General features: G+C 65.0%; 1 protein-coding gene across 1 annotated transcript in view; it reads right to left on the reverse strand.

The window, feature by feature from the left end:
* LOC142824307 (retinol dehydrogenase 13-like) overlaps positions 1 to 22,688 on the reverse strand; it is a 41,931-nt gene that overhangs the window by 10,736 nt on the left and 8,507 nt on the right. The window contains exons 2-4 of the mRNA XM_075916081.1: positions 22,433 to 22,672; positions 10,701 to 10,790; positions 10,160 to 10,348 (exon numbers count right to left, since the gene is read on the reverse strand). Coding sequence (XP_075772196.1) covers positions 10,160 to 10,348; positions 10,701 to 10,790; positions 22,433 to 22,672 — 519 coding nt within the window. The remainder of the gene's footprint in view (positions 1 to 10,159; positions 10,349 to 10,700; positions 10,791 to 22,432; positions 22,673 to 22,688) is intronic.

A 22,688-nucleotide genomic window follows, 5' to 3' on the forward strand; every position in this document is an offset into this window, starting at 1 on the left:
AACCCTCAGTCCCTCCGAGACCTCTCCACCACCATCCACACTGGGATTCCCTAAACCCAAGTCAGTGGAGTCACTGTTAACAGACAAATTCTGTCCGTCAGGTACCGAAACAAGTGCCTCACAACAAGCTGCTGCCTTTTACAGGGAGAGCCTTCCCTCGAATGCCTTTTCCAAGCAAGGCCCTGTCACCTCCCTCAGTCACAGCGAACTGCTTGCTACAAGCACTGCCCTATGAGCTTCCTTAAGCCACAGTTCACCCATCTCTGGCTCTGCAGCAGCATTGCCCTGCTGAGCCACAACCAACTCCTCCTGCAATTCCCTTACTCCCTGAGTCACCTCTGGCTCCTCCGGTGGATTCACAGACAATCCCCTCTCAGGCACATAGACAGACCCACAAGAGACAGGGTCAGAGGCACTTTCTCTCCCTGTGCAGCTCTCTAGACGGCTGTAAACTTCCACGTCATGATTAGGCTCCAGAGTTAACATGCCCTCAATCTCTCCTTGTGCCCGGGCTAAGGGGTCACCCTGGTCCCACAGAGTCGCTCTCCCCTCTTCCAGCAACACAGCAGCATCAGGCACAATATCAGGATCACCACTGTCTGGTCTCTGGGGTTCTGGCCAGACACTGCCTGGATCTACCCAAGTCACAGCATCCTCCTCCCCAGCAGACACAAACTTAGAGCCACCTCCTTTCTGGGCCTTCTTTGTATCTAGACCCAACTTTGGGACAACAGCCCTGCTCTCAGCCAACACAGGCTGTGGGGCACCTTCCTCAGACAAAGGAAGAAACTCTTCCCCACACACAGACAAACAACCAGAGACAGCTTCTCCCTTGTCCCAACACCCCTGGCTAATTTTAGGCATACAGCTAGCCACTGAGACAGCTTCCTTTACTGCCCCACTGCTACTGAGGGAGTTGGCAAATGTCATTGTGGAGCCTTTGGCTATTATCTTTGAAAAGTCATGGAGATCGGGAGAAATCCTGGATGACTGGAAAAAGGCAAATGTAGTGCCCATCTTCAAAAAAGGGAAGAAGGATGATCCAGGGAACTATAGGCCGGTCAGTCTTACCTCGGTTCCTGGAAAAATCATGGAAGGGATCCTTAAGGAATCCATATTGAGACACTTGGATGAGAGGAAAGTGATTAGGAATAGTCAGCATGGATTCACAAAGGGCAAGTCGTGCCTGACCAATCTGATTAGCTTCTATGATGAAGTAACTGGCTCGGTAGACATGGGGAAGTCAGTGGACGTGATAGACCTTGAATTTAGCAAGGCTTTTGATACGGTCTCCCACAATATTCTTGCCAGCAAGTTAAGGGATTGTGGATTGGATAAATGGATGGTAAGATGGATAGAAAGAGGCTAGAAGGCCGGGCCCAGCGGGTAGTGATCAACGGCTCGATGTCAGGATGGCGGTCGGTTTCTAGCGGAGTGCCCCAAGGATCGGGTCTAGGACCGATTTTGTTCAGTATCTTTATTAATGACCTGGCTGAGGGGATGGATTGCACCCTCAGCAAGTTTGAGGATGACACTAAGCTGGGGGGAAGAGGTAGATACGCTTAAGAGCAGGGATAGGGGTCCAGAGTGACTTACACAAATTGGAGGATTGGGCCACAAGAAATCTGCTGAGGTTCAACAAGGACAAGTGTAGAGTCCTGCACTTGGGGCGGAAGAATCCCAAACATTGGTACAGGCTGGGGACCAACCAGTTAAGTTGTAGTTCTGTAGAAAAGGACCTGGGGGTTACAGTGGATGAGAAGCTGGAGATGAGTCAACAATGTGCCCCTGTAGCCAAGAAGGCTAATGGCATATTAGATGCATTAAGAGGAGCATTGCCAGCAGATCCAGAGATGTCATCATTCCCCTTTATTCGGCTTTGGTGAAGCCGCATCTGGAGTATTGTGTCCAGTTCTGGGCCCCCCACTACAAAAAGGATGTGGACGCATTGGAGAGGGTCCAGCGGAGGGCGACCAAAATGAGTAGGGGTCTGGAGCATATGACTTATGAGGAGAGGCTGAGGGATTTGGGTCTGTTTAGTCTGCAGAAGTGAAGAGTGAGGGGGGACTTGATAGCAGCCTTCAACTCCCTGAAGGGAGGTTCCAAAGAGGATGGAGAGAGGCTGTTCTCAGTAGTGACAGATGCAGAACAAGGAGCAATGGTCTCAAGTTGTGGTGGGAGAGGTCCAGGTTGGACATTAGGAAAAACTATTTCACTAGGAGGGTGGTGAAGCACTGGAATGGGTTCCCTAGGGAAGTAGTGGAGTCTCCATCCCTAGAGGTGTTTAAGTCTCGGCTTGACAAAGCCCTGGCCGGGTTGATTTAGTTGGAATTGGTCCTGCCTAGAGCATGATGACCTTCTGAGGTCTCTTCCAGTTCTATGATACGTTACATGCACCGAATCTCCCAGTCCTCGATGCAGGCTCTAGCAGAGATGTTACAGCTGCTGGTTTAAAAGTTCTTGTTGCACATTCTAGCATCAGGATGGGTTCACAGGTCTTCCGGGCTCTTTGATCCCTGCACTGCTGCCTCTGGGATGAAGTGCTGAGCTGAGAACCAAGATGGAGACCACCACATGGCCTATTTATCCCTCTTTGTCTCTTCTTGGCTATAGCAGGTCACCTGGTCCACAGCTTATTCCTGTGCCCCTGCTGGTACCTTTTAGGTATGAGTCACCCTCATTCTTTAGGTGTGTCCTTGGCCCATTGAGAGCCATTGTCCCACAGGGCCTCGCTGATTAGCATGTCCATAGGCCGGGCTCTGCCCACTGCTCAACCACATGCAGAGAAATATTCTGTATCTACACAGACTCCTAACTACACACCCAGACATTATACAATCACATGACTAGTGTACACAGGATCAGCAGACAGTAAGCTCCTATTCAATACCTCACATGGCCCCTTTTATACCATTTTTGGGGCCAACACCCTCACCTATGGGTGCAGCAGTGATCTGGCTGCTCCCCTCAAGATCCAGTAACGTGACACCCCCATCGCAAAATTGATGCAGGAAGTGATGCCAGTAACATCACTGAGGGCATCACAGGCCTCCCCATGCTTTGGCTCCGTGTCATCACATGTTCTAACCCAATGGCAGAAACAACAGTACAGAGCTGAATGACAGTATGAGAACCCAGTGAGCCTAAAATAGGCTTCATTATTGCAAGGTCTGCCCTATTGACAACCATGTCCTTGCACTATCTCACCAACCCAAGGTAGAACTTGGTAAAAACCACAGCTACTTGGATCTGCTTCTGCGGCATGATCCCTAAGTGTGTCAGGTGATTTTGCCCCGAGCTGAAGAAAATAGTGAATTTATCCAGGCCAGCTCTGGCAACTCTCTGAACAACAGTGAACACGGTGTGAATGCAGGTATTCTCACCCCAAATCGTGTAGGCATTTTTGCATTTAGCCACGAAAACAAAATGGTGGCGTGCCTCAGTTTCCCTTTTCACACAGGACCTTCTGGCTGGAACCCTTTTTGTCCTGTAAGAAGTTCCAAGACCAGTTACTAGTTTTAAGCATGAAATATCAACATTACAACGTACCTTAATGTACAGTCTGTCACCGGGCATATTTCCTGACAAGTTACAAGGTGGTTCCATAAGCTCATGCCCATTGTATACCTTTACATTTCTCTGCAACAATAATCCATTGGTTACCAGAATTAACATCAGTAACAAGAACAATCCTATCTCAGGTGTATACTGAAATTCTCCCTCAGGCCCCTTCTCTGGCCCCACACCATTGCAGTTTTGGCCCTTCAGGTTTAAACTGCAAATCTTCTTGGCCAAAGCAAGTCCTGCCCCTCCCCCTTGTGCTCTGGGCTCCAGGCCTGAAACCTCTGGCCTGCCCAAGACAAAGGGCTGGCTGGGCGTGACTCCCTGGCTCACAATGGCCCTGGAATTCTCCCCCTTCCCCCACTCAGTGGGGTAACAGCAGTGAGCTGTAGACTCCCAAGTCTCTCCTCTGTCCACCTCTAACCTCTGTTTCCACATGGAACCAGCTATCCACTTCCCTGATTGATTATGAGTGTCCACCGTGTCCAGAGATGGGAGCTTAATTGCCATCTCCTGCATCCTAGGGAGAGTGACCACACAGCTGTTCTGCTCTGCATACTTAGCTACCCAGCCCTTCTCCTGAATCTGAGACACTAACTCCCCACTCTCCTCATTCATCTGGGAACAATCCAGTCCTACACACACTGGCTTCCCACCAAACTTGTCACACACAGTCACTGGGTTATTAGCCTGCTCCAATTCTCTGGCTGTTCCTGCCTCATCTGGAACAACCCTCAGTCCCTCCGAGACTTCTCCACCACCATCCACACTGGGATTCCCTAAACCCAAGTCAGTGGAGTCACTGTTAACAGACAAATTCTGTCTGTCAGGCACCGAAACAAGTGCCTCACACAACAAGCTGCTGCCTTTTACAGGGAGAGCCTTCCCTCGAATGCCTTTTCCAAGCAAGGCATCGTCACCTCCCTCAGTCACAGCGAACTGCTTGCTACAAGCACTGCCAGGACTCTCCTCCCTATGAGCTTCCTTAAGCCACAGTTCACCCTTCTCTGGCTCCACAACAGCATTGCCCTGCTGAGCCACAACCAACTCCTCCTGCAATTCCCTTACTCCCTGAGTTATCTCTGGCCCCTCAGGTGGATTCACAGACAATCCCCTCTCAGGCACACAGACAGACCCACCAGAGACAGGGTCAGAGGCACCTTCTCCCCCTTTGCAGCTTTCTAGATGGCTGTAAATGTCCCCACCATCACTAGGCTCCAGAGTTAAAACACCCTCAATCTCTCCTTGTGCCTGGGCTAAGGGGTCACCCTGCCCACAGAGTCGCTCCCCCCTCTTCCAGCAACACAGCAGCATCAGGCACAATATCAGGGTCACCACTGTCTGGTCTCTGGGGTTCTGGCAAGACACTGCCTGGATCTACCCAAGTCACAGCATCCTCCTCCCCAGCAGACACAAACTTAGAGCCACCTCCTTTCTGGGCCTTCTTTGTATCTAGACCCAACTTTGGGACAACAGCCCTGCTCTCAGCCAACACAGGCTGTGGGGCACCTTCCTCAGACAAAGGAAGAAATTCTTCCCTACACACAGACAGACAACCAGAGACAGCTTCTCCCTTGTCCCAACATCCCTGGCTAATCTCAGTCATACAGCTAGCCACTGAGACAGCTTCCTTTACTGCCCCACTGCTACTTCCACCAGCCAAATCGCCAGCTTGCACACACTGTGCTTCATACCACTCACTTTCAGCTTGTGCAGGTTCAATTCCACAAACCTCCCCAGCCAACAACTCAACTAAAACTCCGTTCTGGCCAGCCACTCCCGACTGCCCCAGAGAGACATTCCCCTGACTTCTGGGCCCTTCCTGCCCTGGTTCTGATTCTAGCCTCACCTCTGAGGCATCAGACGGGCCCTCACTCACAGGCTCACCGCCCCCCTGCACAGACACACAGCCATCTGCCACAGGCATACATGTAGAGACACTTTCCCTTTGGTTACAGTAAGACTGACCAGCTCCAGGAAACTTCCCAGAGTCACCTATACCCCCATCACAGCCCCCATACCTGTTTTGCCATGTCAGAGTCACACCACATACCCACATCGAACTTTCAGGAGGATACAGTCCCTTTTGATCTTTTGTTCTCTTAAGCTGAAGTTCAAGGCTTGCCATTCTCTCTGCATGTTCTGCCTCTTGCCTCCGCCGTCTCTCAGCATATTCTGCATTTTTCTCCTCAAGTTCCCGATCCATCTCCTTCTGTCTCTTAACAATTTCTTCATCTGCCTTCTTTCAGCAGCTTCCTTGGCTCGCTTCTGCTCCTTTTCATCCACATCTCTGGTTAGTAACAACACTACCAGATCTAGTTTAGAGGCCCTCTTCCTAAAGGCAATGCCTCTCCCCACGCACAAATCCTTCAGAGCACTTTTGCCCAGACTCTCATATAATTCCGGGCTCATTGCAGCGGCTCTTTAACCAACCAAACTCTCAACACCAAAAATCAAATTTAGACAGCGTGGGGTCCTGATCCAAACCACAATTGACCAAGATCTATGGATCCTGCCGACTACACCACTGTGACGGACCGGGCCGTGTCTGGGCACAGCTGAGGGCGTCCGCTCAGGGCGAATTGCTCAAATCCGGGGCTCCTTACAGCCCCCAGACTGGTGACCTCTCCAAATAGGCCACAAACCAGTCCCACAGAGCGCTTCAGCTGCCTGCCTGAAGCCTCACGAGCAAAACCCCTCCAACCCCCCAGCAATATCCGTGCCCCAGATGGCCCCGGGCCTCATACACAGGTGGGGGGTCCTAGCACCCAATCCCACCTACCCCGAACAAGTCCTGTCCGGTTCCACGAAACCAGCCACAGATCCCTGGTCAATTTACCCTCTGGACCTTACCCACAAATCACGCTGGGCCAATCCTTTAGAATCTAACAACTAAAGGTTTATTATCACAAGAAAGAAAAGCCTGAGAGTAAGGTTATTAAAGAATATTACGTTACATGCACCGAATCTCCCAGTCCTCGATGCAGGCTCTAGCAGAGATGTTACAGCTGCTGGTTTAAAAGTCCTTGTTGCACATCCTACGATCAGGATGGGTTCACAGGTCTTCCGGGCTCTTCGATCCCTGCAGTGCTGCCTCTGGGATGAAGTGCTGAGCTGAGAACAAGATGGAGACCACCACATGGCCTCTTTATCCCTCCTTCCTGGTTTCTTCTTGGCTATAGCAGGTCACCTGGTCCACAGCTTATTCCTGTGCCCCTGCTGGTAGCTTTTAGGTATGAGTCACCCTCATTCTTTAGGTGTGTCCTTGGCCCATTGAGAGCCATTGTCCCACAGGGCCTCGCTGATTAGCATGTCCATAGGCCGGGCTCTGCCCACTGCTCAACCACATGCAGGGAAATATTCAGTATCTACACAGACTCCTAACTGCACACCCAGACATTATACAATCACTTGACTAGTGTACATAGGATCAGCAGACAGTAAGCTCCTATTCAATACCTCACATGGCCCCTTTTATACCATTTTTGGGGCCAACACCCCCACCTATGGGTGCAGCAGTGATCTGGCTGCTCCCCTCAAGATCCAGTAACGTGACACCCTCTTGGCAGTTCTCTGGCTAGATAGGCCGATGGTGGGGCTCTCCTGCCCGGTGCCACCGAGACAGGCTGGGAAGCAGGGCCCTGCGCGCCCAGGACACTCCGGGGGCTGGAGACGTGGCTCCCTGCGAGGGTCCGAATTGTGTTTGCCTTGTGGGGTGTGTGGGATGCTGCTGTCCTGGGCTGTAATGACTCTGGGTGGGGGGGGGCGCCTCGGTGCCCTGCCCTCGGCGCTGCAGCACTGTCTGGATGAGGAGCGGGAGGCCGGGCAGGACTCACTGGGGAGGAATGTGCAGCCCGAGGGCCGGGGGACAAAGGGCAGGCGGGGCTGACTCCAGGCTGGGCAGTAGGGCCCCAGGGGAGGGTTATTCTCTGCTGGGCTTGGAGGAGAGGGGGCTTAGAGCAGGAAAGGGGGGAGAAGGGTCCGGGACCCTTCCCCTGAGGCTTCTCTCGGTCCCTGTGTTGGCAGCGTCCCACGCCATGCTGGGAACCAATAACCCTCCCGTTCTACCAGCTGCCGAGAGTCCACTGGCTGCGGAGGGGGGCAGGGCTGGGGACTCCCCCGCAGCCCGTGACAATGACCTAGAGCCCCGTCGGCTTCTCCTCTGCCTACGGAGTCAGGCGGCGCCTGAGCGGGGGGCATTCACCAGGGAGCCAACGGGCAGCGCCAAGGGGAGCAGCCAGGGAGGACGGGGGACCAGCTACCTGCCCCATGAAAATAAAATCCCTTTTCCATCTGCCTGAGCCCCTGGGTACTCCGGGCAGGCTCAGTGCACAGCAGTCTCACAGCCGTCGCCCAGAGGCCCCCTCGCTTGGGCCCTCGGGGAGCCGCTGGGTCCGATCGGCGTCTGGGCAAAGAGCCGAGACAAGCCAGGCAGAAGGCCCGTGGGAGGCACCAGTCAGCCAGGGCCCGGCCGGCTGCAAAAGGCACCGCAAAGCCCAGCAGCGTTCCTTGCAGTGCAGAGCAGAAGACGACCAGGGTGACTGGCTGGCTGAGAGCGCAGCAGCACCTTGGAGAGCTCCCAGGGCCAGCTGGAGCAAGGCTGGCGGTAAGGGGGGAGCGCCCTGAAGGCCCCACTGTGCCAGGAGGGACACTGCGAGGCACCGAGAGGGCGGAGCCCGGAAGGGGCTCTGAGCGAGTCGCCGAAGAGGCTTCGGCCTCGGGGAGCGCGGGCACTCGGCCGGGCGGGCGCTGCGGGAGGGGAGCGGTGCCCCGTTGCACCGGGAGGTGGCCATGGCTCGTGGCGCGCAGGGCTGGGCTACGGGAGAGCGGAGGGCTGGCTGGGTTCCCAGGAGCTGCGCGCAGCCCGGCGTAGCTAGTCCAGCTGGCCAAGCGGGAGGCTGATGCTCCCGCGGTCCGAGGGAATGCCACAGAGACAGGCTGCCGGAGAGGGACTTGCTGGTATTTCTGCCGCAGATTCCACAGCCGAGCCGCTTTGTCCGCCCCCCGTGCAGGGCGCTGGCCCGTTCACCGGGCGCTCGCGCAGGCACCACAGTGGCAGGCAGGCAGGCTGCACGAGGGGCAGGGGGAAGCCACGAGCCGGGAGACAATGGGCCCTGAGCAGCGGGTCAGCCAGCGCGTTACCCTCCTGGGGGGGAGTGTGGCATCACTGTGGCTGCGACCCCGCCCAGGGCACTGTCAGCCCGCGGCCGGAGTGTCGTTTGTCCGGATGCACAAGCGCCGGCCTCCCTCGGCTGCTCGCGGAGAGCGCCCGCGCCAGGGTCCGCGGGAAGCGAGGGGACCGGCTGGAAAGGGGCGCGGCGGTGAAATGCTCCAGCGGAGCACTCGACGGTGCCGATCCCCTGGGCGCCCTGTGCCGAACGCAGGGACCCGCCGCCCCGCCACGGACCACGGCGGAGTAGGGAGGGGTCCGGGAAAGGAGGCAGCTTTGGTTCACAGGCGAGTGCAGGCCCTGGGAACCTGCTGGGCGCGGGAGCTGAGCGTGGCCAGGCCTGCAGGCCCCACAGCGCACGGCCAGGGGGATGCAGGAACAGCCGGAGAGCCTCCAGTGCGTAGGGAAGCAGCACGGTGAGCCAACACCCCTCCAGCCAATTCACACACCCCTGCACCACCACACCCCTTCTCTCTCTCGGCCCACCCTCCGGCTCCCACGCGCTCTGCCCCATCTCCCGACTGCGACCGGGACCCGGACCCGCGCCCGTTGGAGAGCACCACCCCCTCCCTCTCCCTCTTCCACTCTCAGGTGCCTTACTCGTCCAGACCCCCATTCCCCAGGGCAGTGCCCCACACTCTGGGGTCACCCCCCCCAGGGATCCCACCCACCTCAGTGGCCATCTCGCTCCACTCAGGGCAAACAGCGGCGGGTGGACCTGCGGCCTCCCTGGGCTCTGTCGCTGGGCCTCGCCCCGGGGCTATCCCGGCCTGAGCGCCCCGGGCTCCCTGCCTTCCCCTAGCACGGCTCTGTCCAAGGTTCCTTCTGCCTCCAGCACTCCCTGGCCAGCCACCTTTATATGCAGCCTTGCTGGGCTCTGATTGGCTGCCACCAGCCCTCTCCCGATTGGCTCCCTTGCCTAGGACTGCTTTAACCCTTCACACGCCAGGGCGGGGCAGCCTCCCCGGCACAAGGGTGCTCTCCAGTCCTGCCGCCTGTTCAACACCCGGCCCAGGCCGGAGCCCTGGGGAGCCACCTGAGACCCAGCCCCTCCACACAGAGACTCTCCCTTTGCCGCCAGTGAACCATTCCCCGCGGCTCTGCCAAGCCCACAGGCTGCGCCGCATCAGCCCCAAAGAAACCCCGACGCCCCGGCTCCTCTGACGTCCGGGTCCTCCGGGTACAGAGCTCAGCCGGGGCCAGGCCTCCACTTCTGCGGGGCATGGAGAACGGGCCGGAGCGTCACGCGCCGCTGGGAACAAGCCCGGGGACAGCCGGAGCAGCCCAGCCCCTGGCAACCCCTCCCCCCGCCCTAGAAGACGCCCGGCTGCGGGGCAGGCCCTCGGGCTCAGCAGAGCTTGCGAGGAAAGGAGCCGGCCTGGCAGGGAACTCGGGCGGGGGCGGCTGGGGGCTCCGCGGGGGCCTCACCTGTGCCCTGCAGCCTCCTGGCCAGCTCCTGGGTGAAGAGGATGTTCATGAGCTTGGTGCTGCAGTAGGTCTGGTCAAAGCCCCGGGTCTTCTCCTGCCCCGTCAGGAGCCTCACGTCGGCCTTGCCGCCCACGTGCCGGAAGGACGAGACGTTCACGATGCGGGCGGGGGCCGAGGCCTTGATGGTGTCTGGGGGGAGGGGCAGAGCCTGGCAGTGGTGCAGGGGGCTCCCACATGGCAAGGGGGGGCAGGGAGAAGCCCCAGCTCAGCCAGCCCCAGGGGCAGATGGCCGAGGAGGAGCAGGGCGGCCCCTCCCCCAGCCCAGCCAGTGCCCACAACCCGGGGCGGCCCCTCCCCCAGCCCAGCCAGCGCCCACAACCCGGGGCGGCCCCTCCCCCAGCCCAGCCAGCGCCCACAACCCGGGGCGGCCCCTCCCCCAGCCCAGGGAGGCCCCCCGGCACCGGGGCGGCCCCTCCCCCAGCCCAGCCAGTGCCCACAACCCGGGGCGGCCCCTCCCCCAGCCCAGGGAGCCCTTCCTTACCCAGCAGCAAATTGGTAAGAAGAAAAGGGCCCAGGTAGTTGGTGGCAAATATCTGCTCCAGCCCCTCGGCGGTGATGGAGAAGGGGATGCCTGGAAGAGAAGGCAGGGCTGGTGCAGCAGGCCCTGGCAGGGCAGCGGGGGGGCCATTTGGATCCATGCTCACAGGCCCCCACAGTCCCGGCTGAGCTGAGACGCTGGCTACGCTCTGACATGCAGGGGCCCGGGCCCCGCCTGTCACCGCTCTGGGGCCACGCACAGGACCTGGCCCTGCCCGGTACGAGTTTGAGACTCGCGTGGGGCAGGTGGGAATGTGCACGGAGGGGCCCGTCCCCAGGGAACGGGGCGGATGCGGCAACGAGTGTCCGTGGGTGTCACGTGACTGGATTTTAAGGGGGCAGACAGGTCCCACGGATCGTGCGCGTGCGAGGTCTGAGTGGGCTCTGGGTGCGTGCTGTGAACGCTCTGCCTGAGAGCAGCGGCCTGGCCGGCCTGCTGTGAGGAGGGTTGTCCGGCGAAGGGCTGTGCTAACCCGCTCCCGCTTGGGACACAGGGACACACAGAAAGTGCCAGGAGGCGGACGCCAGCTTGTCTTCCATTCCCGCAGCCTCGCGAGGGAGAGCCGGGAAGGGTCGCTGGCCCGTCCTCGTACAGGCTAGAAATCGCTGCTGTGCAGCTGCCCGTGTGGAACATCTGCGGAGAGCTACAGCGAGACCGTGGGGACGGGTGCGTGGGACGTACCCTCAACAGCCTCGCTCAGCCTTTTCCTTCTCCTGTTAATCAGCTTTCAGAAGTGAGATTCTAGAGGGCTGGCCCGGCGCGCTCTTGTGGGTAAGACCTGAAGTGTAAACGGACCGGGGACCTGGGGCTGGTTCTCTGGGACCGGGAGGACCTGTTCGGGGGAGGTGAGATCGGGTTCTAGAACCCCGCACCTCTGTTAGGCCAGGGGTTGTTTGGGGCACAGGGAGAGCTGGGGTGTCGAGGGGTTTTTGCTCCTGGCCAGGCAGGCAGCTGACGCGCTCTGGGACTGGTTTGTTGCCTATTTGGGAAGGTCTCCAGTTCGGGGCTGTAAGGAGCCCTGAGTCTGAGCAATTCGCCCTGAGCGGTGCCCAGCCCCGGCCCGACACACACGGGTCCCCGGCGGGGAACCCGACCTGAGGAAGACGTGCGTCACCATGGGGGAGCTGCCGAGGGCAGTGCTGCTGCGGCTGTCTGCCAGGGAGCTAGGTTGCCACCATGTTTTGTGGACTGTTCCATGACCCACGTCCCGGCAGCGCTGACAGCACTGGGCTGCCCTGCGTCGGCAAGATGGCGGCCGAGAGTGACCGAGCATTTTGGGGAGGACCTCTGGGAGCATGGGGGAGCGGGCGCTGAGCACGAGAGGTTGGGATGCCGCATGCTGTTCCCCGGGGCCCACTAGCCCCAAGCAACCTGGTCCGTGGGCGCTGGGCGGGGTCTCTGGCGAGTAGGGCCGGGGGGGTATTGCCTGGTCCGTGGGCGCTGGGCGGGGTCTCTGGTGAGTAGGGCCGGGGGGGGGGTACTGCCTGGTCCGTGGGCGCTGGGCGGGGTCTCTGGTGAGTAGGGCCGGGGGGGGGGGTATTGCCTGGTCCGTGGGCGCTGGGCGGGGTCTCTGGCGAGTAGGGCCGGGGGGGGGGTACTGCCTGGTCCGTGGGCGCTGGGCGGGGTCTCTGGTGAGTAGGGCCGAGGGGGGGGGTACTGCCTGGTCCGTGGGCGCTGGGCGGGGTCTCTGGCGAGTAGGGCCGGGGGGGGGGGTACTGCCTGGTCCGTGGGCGCTGGGCGGGGCCTCTGGCGAGTAGGGCCGGGGGGGGGGTACTGCCTGGTCCGTGGGCGCTGGGCGGGGTCTCTGGTGAGTAGGGCCGGAGGGGGGGGGGTACTGCCTGGTCCGTGGGCGCTGGGCGGGGTTTCTGGTGAGTAGGGCCGGGGGGGGGGGGGGGTACCGCTTGGTCCGTGGGCGCTGGGCGGGGTCTCTGGTGAGTAGGGCCGGGGGGGGGTACTGCCTGGTCCGTGGGCGCTGGGCGGGGTCTCTGGTGAGTAGGGCCGGGGGGGGGTACTGCCTGGTCCGTGGGCGCTGGGCGGGGTCTCTGGTGAGTAGGGCCGGGGGGGGGGTACTGCCTGGTCCGTGGGCGCTGGGCGGGGTCTCTGGCGAGTAGGGCCGGGGGGGGGGGTACTGCCTGGTCCGTGGGCGCTGGGCGGGGTCTCTGGTGAGTAGGGCCGGGGGGGGGTACTGCCTGGTCCGTGGGCGCTGGGCGGGGTCTCTGGTGAGTAGGGCCGGGGGGGGGGTACTGCCTGGTCCGTGGGCGCTGGGCGGGGTCTCTGGTGAGTAGGGCCGGGGGGGGGGTATTGCCTGGTCCGTGGGCGCTGGGCGGGGTCTCTGGCGAGTAGGGCCGGGGGGGGGGGGTACTGCCTGGTCCGTGGGCGCTGGGCGGGGTCTCTGGTGAGTAGGGCCGGGGGGGGGTACTGCCTGGTCCGTGGGCGCTGGGCGGGGTCTCTGGTGAGCAGGGCCGGGGGGGGGGTACTGCCTGGTCCGTGGGCGCTGGGCGGGGTCTCTGGTGAGTAGGGCCGGGGGGGGGGGGTACTGCCTGGTCCGTGGGCGCTGGGCGGGGTCTCTGGCGAGTAGGGCCGGGGGGGGGGGGTACCGCTTGGTCCGTGGGCGCTGGGCGGGGTCTCTGATGAATAGGGCCGGGGGGGGGGGGGTACCACTTGGTCCGTGGGCGCTGGGCGGGGTCTCTGGCGACTAGGCCCGAGGGGGGGTACTGCCTGGTCCGTGGGCGCTGGGCGGGGTCTCTGGCGAGTAAGCCCGAGGGGGGGTACTGCCTGGTCCGTGGGCGCTGGGCGGGGTCTCTGGTGAGTAGGGCCGGGGGGGTATTGCCTGGTCCGTGGACGCTGGGCGGGGTCTCTGGTGAGTAGGGCCGGGGGGGGGGGTACTGCCTGGTCCGTGGGCGCTGGGCGGGGTCTCTGGTGAGTAGGGCCGGGGGGGGGTACTGCCTGGTCCGTGGGCGCTGGGCGGGGTCTCTGGTGAGTAGGGCCGGGGGGGGGTACTGCCTGGTCCGTGGGCGCTGGGCGGGGTCTCTGGCGAGTAGGGCCGGGGGGGGGGGTACTGCCTGGTCCGTGGGCGCGGTCTCTGGCGAGTAGGGCCGGGGGGGGGGTACTGCCTGGTCCGTGGGCGCTGGGCGGGGTCTCTGGTGAGTAGGGCCGGGGGGGGGTACTGCCTGGTCCGTGGGCGCTGGGCGGGGTCTCTGGTGAGTAGGGCCGGGGGGGGGTACTGCCTGGTCTGTGGGCGCTGGGCGGGGTCTCTGGTGAGTAGGGCCGGGGGGGGGGTACTGCCTGGTCCGTGGGCGCGGTCTCTGGCGAGTAGGGCCGGGGGGGGTACTGCTTGGTCCGTGGGCGCTGGGCGGGGTCTCTGGTGAGTAGGGCCGGGGGGGGGGTACTGCCTGGTCCGTGGGCGCGGTCTCTGGCGAGTAGGGCCGGGGGGGGGTACTGCCTGGTCCGTGGGCGCTGGGCGGGGTCTCTGGTGAGTAGGGCCGGGGGGGGGTACTGCCTGGTCCGTGGGCGCTGGGCGGGGTCTCTGGTGAGTAGGGCCGGGGGGGGGTACTGCCTGGTCCGTGGGCGCTGGGCGGGGTCTCTGGTGAGTAGGGCCGGGGGGGGGGTACTGCCTGGTCCGTGGGCGCTGGGCGGGGTCTCTGGTGAGTAGGGCCGAGGGGGGGGGTACTGCCTGGTCCGTGGGCGCTGGGCGGGGTCTCTGGTGAGTAGGGCCGGGGGGGGGTACTGCCTGGTCCGTGGGCGCTGGGCGGGGTCTCTGGTGAGTAGGGCCGGGGGGGGGGGTACTGCCTGGTCCGTGGGCGCTGGGCGGGGTCTCTGGTGAGTAGGGCCGGGGGGGGGGTACTGCCTGGTCCGTGGGCGCTGGGCGGGGTCTCTGGTGAGTAGGGCCGGAGGGGGGGGGGTACTGCCTGGTCCGTGGGCGCTGGGCGGGGTCTCTGGCGACTAGGCCCGTGGGGGGGGGGGGTACCGCTTGGTCCGTGGGCGCTGGGCGGGGTCTCTGGTGAGTAGGGCCGGGGGGGGGGGTACTGCCTGGTCCGTGGGCGCTGGGCGGGGTCTCTGGCGAGTAGGGCCGGGGGGGGGTACTGCCTGGTCTGTGGGCGCTGGGCGGGGTCTCTGGCGAGTAGGGCCGGGGGGGGGGGTACTGCCTGGTCCGTGGGCGCTGGGCGGGGTCTCTGGCGACTAGGCCCGTGGGGGGGGGGGGGTACCGCTTGGTCCGTGGGCGCTGGGCGGGGTTTCTGGTGAGTAGGGCCGGGGGGGGGGTACTGCCTGGTACGTGGGCACTGGGCGGGGTCTCTGGTGAGTAGGGCCGGGGGGGGGTACTGCCTGGTCCGTGGGCGCTGGGCGGGGTCTCTGGTGAGTAGGGCCGGGGGGGGGGTACTGCCTGGTCCGTGGGCGCTGGGCGGGGTCTCTGGTGAGTAGGGCCGGGGGGGGGGGTACTGCCTGGTCCGTGGGCGCTGGGCGGGGTCTCTGGCGACTAGGCCAGAGGGGGGGGTACTGCCTGGTCCGTGGGCGCTGGGCGGGGTCTCTGGCGAGTAGGGCCGGGGGGGGGGGGTACCGCTTGGTCCGTGGGCGCTGGGCGGGGTCTCTGATGAATAGGGCCGGGGGGGGGGGGTACCACTTGGTCCGTGGGCGCTGGGCGGGGTCCCTGGCGACTAGGCCCGAGGGGGGGGTACCGCTTGGTCCGTGGGCGCTGGGCGGGGTCTCTGGTGAGTAGGGCCGGGGGGGGGGTACTGCCTGGTCCGTGGGCGCTGGGCGGGGTCTCTGGTGAGTAGGGCCGGGGGGGGGGTATTGCCTGGTCCGTGGGCGCTGGGCGGGGTCTCTGGCGAGTAGGGCCGGGGGGGGGGGGGTACTGCCTGGTCCGTGGGCGCTGGGCGGGGTCTCTGGTGAGTAGGGCCGGGGGGGGGTACTGCCTGGTCCGTGGGCGCTGGGCGGGGTCTCTGGTGAGTAGGGCCGGGGGGGGGGTACTGCCTGGTCCGTGGGCACTGGGCGGGGTCTCTGGTGAGTAGGGCCGGGGGGGGTACTGCCTGGTCCGTGGGCGCTGGGCGGGGTCTCTGGCGAGTAGGGGCGGGGGGGGGGGTACCGCTTGGTCCGTGGGCGCTGGGCGGGGTCTCTGGTGAGTAGGGCCGGGGGGGGGGGTACTGCCTGGTCCGTGGGCGCTGGGCGGGGTCTCTGGTGAGTAGGGCCGGGGGGGGGGTACTGCCTGGTCCGTGGGCGCTGGGCGGGGTCTCTGGTGAGTAGGGCCGGGGGGGGGGGGGTACTGCCTGGTCCGTGGGCGCTGGGCGGGGTCTCTGGCGAGTAGGGCCGGGGGGGGTTCTGCCTGGTCCGTGGGCGCTGGGCGGGGTCTCTGGCGAGTAGGGCCGGGGGGGTATTGCCTGGTCCGTGGGCGCTGGGCGGGGTCTCTGGTGAGTAGGGCCGGGGGGGGGGGTACTGCCTGGTCCGTGGGCGCTGGGCGGGGTCTCTGGTGAGTAGGGCCGGGGGGGTATTGCCTGGTCCGTGGGCGCTGGGCGGGGTCTCTGGTGAGTAGGGCCGGGGGGGGGTACTGCCTGGTCCGTGGGCGCTGGGCGGGGTCTCTGGCGAGTAGGGCCGGGGGGGGGGGTACTGCCTGGTCCGTGGGCACTGGGCGGGGTTTCTGGTGAGTAGGGCCGGGGGGGGGGTACTGCCTGGTCCGTGGGCGCTGGGCGGGGTCTCTGGTGAGTAGGGCCGGGGGGGGGTACTGCCTGGTCCGTGGGCGCTGGGCGGGGTCTCTGGTGAGTAGGGCCGGGGGGGGGTACTGCCTGGTCCGTGGGCGCTGGGCGGGGTCTCTGGCGAGTAGGGCTGGGGGGGGGTACTGCCTGGTCCGTGGGCGCTGGGCGGGGTCTCTGGTGAGTAGGGCCGGGGGGGGGGTACTGCCTGGTCCGTGGGCGCTGGGCGGGGTCTCTGGTGAGTAGGGCCGGGGGGGGGTACTGCCTGGTCCGTGGGCGCTGGGCGGGGTCTCTGGTGAGTAGGGCCGGGGGGGGGGTACTGCCTGGTCCGTGGGCGCTGGGCGGGGTCTCTGGTGAGTAGGGCCGGGGGGGGGGGGTACTGCCTGGTCCGTGGGCGCGGTCTCTGGCGAGTAGGGCCGGGGGGGGGTACTGCTTGGTCCGTGGGCGCTGGGCGGGGTCTCTGGTGAGTAGGGCCGGGGGGGGGGGTACTGCCTGGTCCGTGGGCGCGGTCTCTGGCGAGTAGGGCCGGGGGGGGGGTACTGCCTGGTCCGTGGGCGCTGGGCGGGGTCTCTGGTGAGTAGGGCCGGGGGGGGGGGTACTGCCTGGTCCGTGGGCGCTGGGCGGGGTCTCTGGTGAGTAGGGCCGGGGGGGGGTACTGCCTGGTCCGTGGGCGCTGGGCGGGGTCTCTGGTGAGTAGGGCCGGAGGGGGGTACTGCCTGGTCCGTGGGCGCTGGGCGGGGTCTCTGGTGAGTAGGGCCGGGGGGGGGGGGTACTGCCTGGTCCGTGGGCGCTGGGCGGGGTCTCTGGTGAGTAGGGCCGAGGGGGGGGGTACTGCCTGGTCCGTGGGCGCTGGGCGGGGTCTCTGGTGAGTAGGGCCGGGGGGGGGGTACTGCCTGGTCCGTGGGCGCTGGGCGGGGTCTCTGGCGAGTAGGGCCGGGGGGGGGTACTGCCTGGTCCGTGGGCGCTGGGCGGGGTCTCTGGTGAGTAGGGCCGGGGGGGGGGGTACTGCCTGGTCCGTGGGCGCTGGGCGGGGTCTCTGGCGAGTAGGGCCGGGGGGGGGTACTGCCTGGTCCGTGGGCGCTGGGCGGGGTCTCTGGTGAGTAGGGCCGGGGGGGGGGGTACTGCCTGGTCCGTGGGCGCTGGGCGGGGTCTCTGGTGAGTAGGGCCGGAGGGGGGGGGGTACTGCCTGGTCCGTGGGCGCTGGGCGGGGTTTCTGGTGAGTAGGGCCGGGGGGGGGGGGGGGGTACCGCTTGGTCCGTGGGCGCTGGGCGGGGTCTCTGGTGAGTAGGGCCGGGGGGGGGTACTGCCTGGTCCGTGGGCGCTGGGCGGGGTCTCTGGTGAGTAGGGCCGGGGGGGGGGGTACTGCCTGGTCCGTGGGCGCTGGGCGGGGTCTCTGGTGAGTAGGGCCGGGGGGGGGGTACTGCCTGGTCCGTGGGCACTGGGCGGGGTTTCTGGTGAGTAGGGCCGGGGGGGGGGTACTGCCTGGTCCGTGGGCGCTGGGCGGGGTTTCTGGTGAGTAGGGCCGGGGGGGGGCGGGGTACCGCTTGGTCCGTGGGCGCTGGGCGGGGTCTCTGGTGAGTAGGGCCGGGGGGGGGTACTGCCTGGTCCGTGGGCGCTGGGCGGGGTCTCTGGTGAGTAGGGCCGGGGGGGGGGGTACTGCCTGGTCCGTGGGCGCTGGGCGGGGTCTCTGGTGAGTAGGGCCGGGGGGGGGGTACTGCCTGGTCCGTGGGCGCTGGGCGGGGTCTCTGGCGAGTAGGGCCGGGGGGGGGTACTGCCTGGTCCGTGGGCGCTGGGCGGGGTCTCTGGCGAGTAGGGCCGGGGGGGGGTACTGCCTGGTCCGTGGGCGCTGGGCGGGGTCTCTGGTGAGTAGGGCCGGGGGGGGGGTACTGCCTGGTCCGTGGGCGCTGGGCGGGGTCTCTGGTGAGTAGGGCCGGGGGGGGGTACTGCCTGGTCCGTGGGCGCTGGGCGGGGTCTCTGGTGAGTAGGGCCGGGGGGGGGTACTGCCTGGTCCGTGGGCGCTGGGCGGGGTCTCTGGTGAGTAGGGCCGGGGGGGGGGTACTGCCTGGTCCGTGGGCGCTGGGCGGGGTCTCTGGCGACTAGGCCCGAGGGGGGGGTACTGCCTGGTCCGTGGGCGCTGGGCGGGGTCTCTGGCGAGTAGGGCCGGGGGGGGGGGGTACCGCTTGGTCCGTGGGCGCTGGGCGGGGTCTCTGGCGACTAGGCCCGAGGGGGGGGTACCGCTTGGTCCGTGGTCGCTGGGCGGGGTCTCTGGTGAGTAGGGCCGGGGGGGGGTACTGCCTGGTCCGTGGGCGCTGGGCGGGGTCTCTGGTGAGTAGGGCCGGGGGGGGGTACTGCCTGGTCCGTGGGCGCTGGGCGGGGTCTCTGGTGAGTAGGGCCGAGGGGGGGTACTGCCTGGTCCGTGGGCGCTGGGCGGGGTCTCTGGTGAGTAGGGCCGGGGGGGTATTGCCTGGTCCGTGGGCGCTGGGCGGGGTCTCTGGTGAGTAGGGCCGGGGGGGGGTACTGCCTGGTCCGTGGGCGCTGGGCGGGGTCTCTGGTGAGTAGGGCCGGGGGGGGGTACTGCCTGGTCCGTGGGCGCTGGGCGGGGTCTCTGGCGAGTAGGGCCGGGGGGGGGGTACCGCTTGGTCCGTGGGCACTGGGCGGGGTCTCTGGTGAGTAGGGCCGGGGGGGGGGTACTGCCTGGTCCGTGGGCGCTGGGCGGGGTCTCTGGTGAGTAGGGCCGGGGGGGGGGGTACTGCCTGGTCCGTGGGCGCTGGGCGGGGTCTCTGGTGAGTAGGGCCGGGGGGGGTACCGCTTGGTCCGTGGGCGCTGGGCGGGGTCTCTGGTGAGTAGGGCCGGGGGGGGTACCGCTTGGTCCGTGGGCGCTGGGCGGGGTCTCTGGTGAGTAGGGCCGGGGGGGGTACCGCTTGGTCCGTGGGCGCTGGGCGCGGTCTCTGGTGAGTAGGGCCGGGGGGGGTACTGCCTGGTCCGTGGGCGCTGGGCGGGGTCTCTGGTGAGTAGGGCCGGGGGGGGGTACTGCCTGGTCCGTGGGCACTGGGCGGGGTCTCTGGTGAGTAGGGCCGGGGGGGGGGTACTGCCTGGTCCGTGGGCGCTGGGCGGGGTCTCTGGCGACTAGGCCCGAGGGGGGGGGGTACCGCTTGGTCCGTGGGCGCTGGGCGGGGTCTCTGGTGAGTAGGGCCGGGGGGGGGGGTACTGCCTGGTCCGTGGGCGCTGGGCGGGGTCTCTGGTGAGTAGGGCCGGGGGGGGGGTACTGCCTGGTCCGTGGGCGCTGGGCAGTGTCTCTGGTGATCAGGGCTGGGGGGATCTAGTGAGAACAATCCGTGGGAGGCGAGAAGCACTGCCCCACAGGCCCTGCTTTCGGCGTAACAAGCAGGAACGGACCCCTCCCGCCGGCGAGCCCAGTGCCTGGCGTTCTGACGCACGGGAAACAAAGGCCCTGCAGGTGGCGGACGGGCGACGGGCGAGTGAACTAGGGTTAATTACTGTATTAGAATCATTTTCTAGGACTTGCTTTGTGCTTTATAATTGCTTTCGATTTTAACCCTTACATATTTTAAATTGTCTGGTGATTGCTTGTCAGCCTTCCATAACTGTGAACTGTTTAAAGCTGGCAATACGCGAGGAGCCGGTTCCGTCTCTCTGGACTGTTCCGATTTCCCTTGGCTCTAAAAACCGAGTCACGCGGCAGAGGGAGAAGAATGGGCCGAATGAGGGACCGTCCCCCGGGCGTCTCTCGTCTGAGTGCCAGCTCGGGGGTCCCGGGGAAGCGGGGATGACTGGCGGCGGGAGGCAGGAACCCGTCTTGCTCATTTCCAGCACCCACCTGTTGGCGGTGATGGTGGGCCAGGCTGGAGAGAGAGCAGCTAGTGGCTCTGTGGAAAATCGGGGCTGTCAAGACCATCGGCCGGGTCCCTGCCCAGCAGGGTTAGTACGGCGGGTCATGGCGCGCCGGCCTCCCCGCCCCAGCACAGGACGACACGGGCTGAGCTCAGCAGCCAAGGCGCCCAGCCGGGCGCGTGGCCACTGGAGCACGGCGCTAGCCCCCCTTGGAGCCACAGGGCCCTGACGCATGCATGCCTGCACCAGTGGGGCCGGCTCAGTCAGGACACCGCAGCCCTGGCCCCATCCCTCCTAGAGACAAGGATACAGCAGGGCCGGACTGCACCCCTGCCCTGCACCTCGTGCCTGGGGAAAACGCCCACCCATTAGCCTGCTGCCCCCTTTGTCCGTGGGCCTGTCCCACTCCTAGGGATGCCTTCAGGCCATTGCTGGGGACCTCCTGCAGCATCCTTGCCAATCGGGAACGTGCTCCCTGGTGTGGCTAATACCTGTCCCGCCCAGGCCTCCTGGCCTTCATTCATACTCTGAGTGACGCCAAGGGCTCTGTGACGTAGTGTTGGGACCTTGCTGGGGCTGTGGGCGACCTCTGCTGTCTGTAGCACGACCCACCAGGGCAGGGGGTGAGTCATTATGCAAAGGGGGCTCCAAACCTGTCTGACCAGCTACCCCCCAAGGAGAGAAGCAAAAGAAGGTGAAATGCTGCCCCTGGCTGGGGGCAGGGCTGGAAGAGAGTTAGGAAGTTTCTGTCTGGGGATCAGGAGAGAAGGAGCTGGGGAGGGGGGCTGGGATTGTAGGGCCCAGCCACCCCCTTCTCAAAGGGGGGCACCGAGGCCTCTTAGCCCCAGTTCCTGAACCAGATTCCATCTGTGCTGTGCTGTATCCCGGAGAAGCAATAAACTCCCTCTGTTCTACTGGCTGGGGGAGTCTGTCCATGCCATTACGGGGGTGCAGGAGACGGGGAACCCCAACGCGCCGTCACAGGCTCCAACTAGGGAAGATGGCTCTGCAGGCAGGGTGAGGCGGGGCAGACGTGGCTGGCACGTGGCACAGGGAAGATGGCTCTACAGGTGGGGTGGGGCAGACGTGGCTGGCACAAGGCACAGGGAAGATGGCTCTGCAGGAGGGGCGGGGTGGGGCAGACGTGGTTGGCACGTGGCACAGGGAAGATGGCTCTGCAGGCGGGGCGGGGTGGGGCAGACGTGGCTGGCACGTGGCACAGGGAAGATGGCTCTACAGGTGGGGTGGGGCAGACATGGCTGGCACAAGGCACAGGGAAGATGGCTCTACAGGCGGGGCGGGGTGGGGCAGACGTGGCTGGCACGTGGCACAGGGAAGATGGCTCTGCAGGCGGGGCGGGGCAGACGTGGCTGGCACGTGGCACAGCGAAAATGGCTCTGCAGGCGGGGCGGGGCAGACGTGGCTGGCACGTGGCACAGGGAAGATGGCTCTGCAGGCGGGGCGGGGCAGATGTGGCTGGCACAAGGCACAGGAAAGATGGCTCTGCAGGCGGGGCGGGGCAGACGTGGCTGGCACGTGGCACAGGGAAGATGGCTCTGCAGGTGGGGCGGGGCAGACGTGGCTGGCACGTGGCACAGGGAAGATGGCTCTGCAGGCGGGGTGGGGCGGGGCAGACGTGGATGGCACGTGGCACAGGGAAGATGGCTCTGCAGGCGGGGCGGGGCAGACGTGGCTGGCACGTGGCACAGGGAAGATGGCTCTGCAGGCGGGGCGGGGCAGACGTGGTGGCACGTGGCACAGGGAAGATGGCTCTGCAGGTGGGACGTGGCAGACGTGGTGGCACGTGGCACAGGGAAGATGGCTCTGCAGGTGGGGCGGGGCAGACGTGGCTGGCACGTGGCACAGGGAAGATGGCTCTGCAGGCGGGGTGGGGCGGGGCAGACGTGGATGGCACGTGGCACAGGGAAGATGGCTCTGCAGGCGGGGTGGGGCGGGGCAGACGTGGATGGCATGTGGCACAGGGAAGATGGCTCTGCAGGCGGGGCGGGGCGGGGCAGACGTGGCTGGCACGTGGCACAGGGAAGATGGCTCTGCAGGCGGGACGTGGCTGGCACGTGGCACAGGGAAGATGGCTCTGCAGGCGGGACGTGGCACACTCAGCTGAGGCCTGTCCCCACCCACCTGTGGCTCCAGCGTTGTTCACCAGGATGTCTAGCCGCTTCTCCTCCTGCTGGATCTGCTGAGCAAAGCGCCGGACGGAGGCCATACTGCTGGTGTCCACAATGCACAGCCTGACGTGCGGGTTGCCGGTGGCCCGGCGGATTTCCTCCACAGCCGCCTGGCCCCGCTCCCTGCTGCGACAGGCCAGGATGGTGCGGGCGTTGCGGCGCGCCAAGTCCAGGGCGACGCATTTCCCGATTCCTGCGCACACAGGCCA

The sequence above is a fragment of the Pelodiscus sinensis genome, unplaced genomic scaffold, assembly GCF_049634645.1.
Source record: "Pelodiscus sinensis isolate JC-2024 unplaced genomic scaffold, ASM4963464v1 ctg76, whole genome shotgun sequence".
Taxonomy (NCBI): Eukaryota; Metazoa; Chordata; order Testudines; family Trionychidae; genus Pelodiscus; species Pelodiscus sinensis.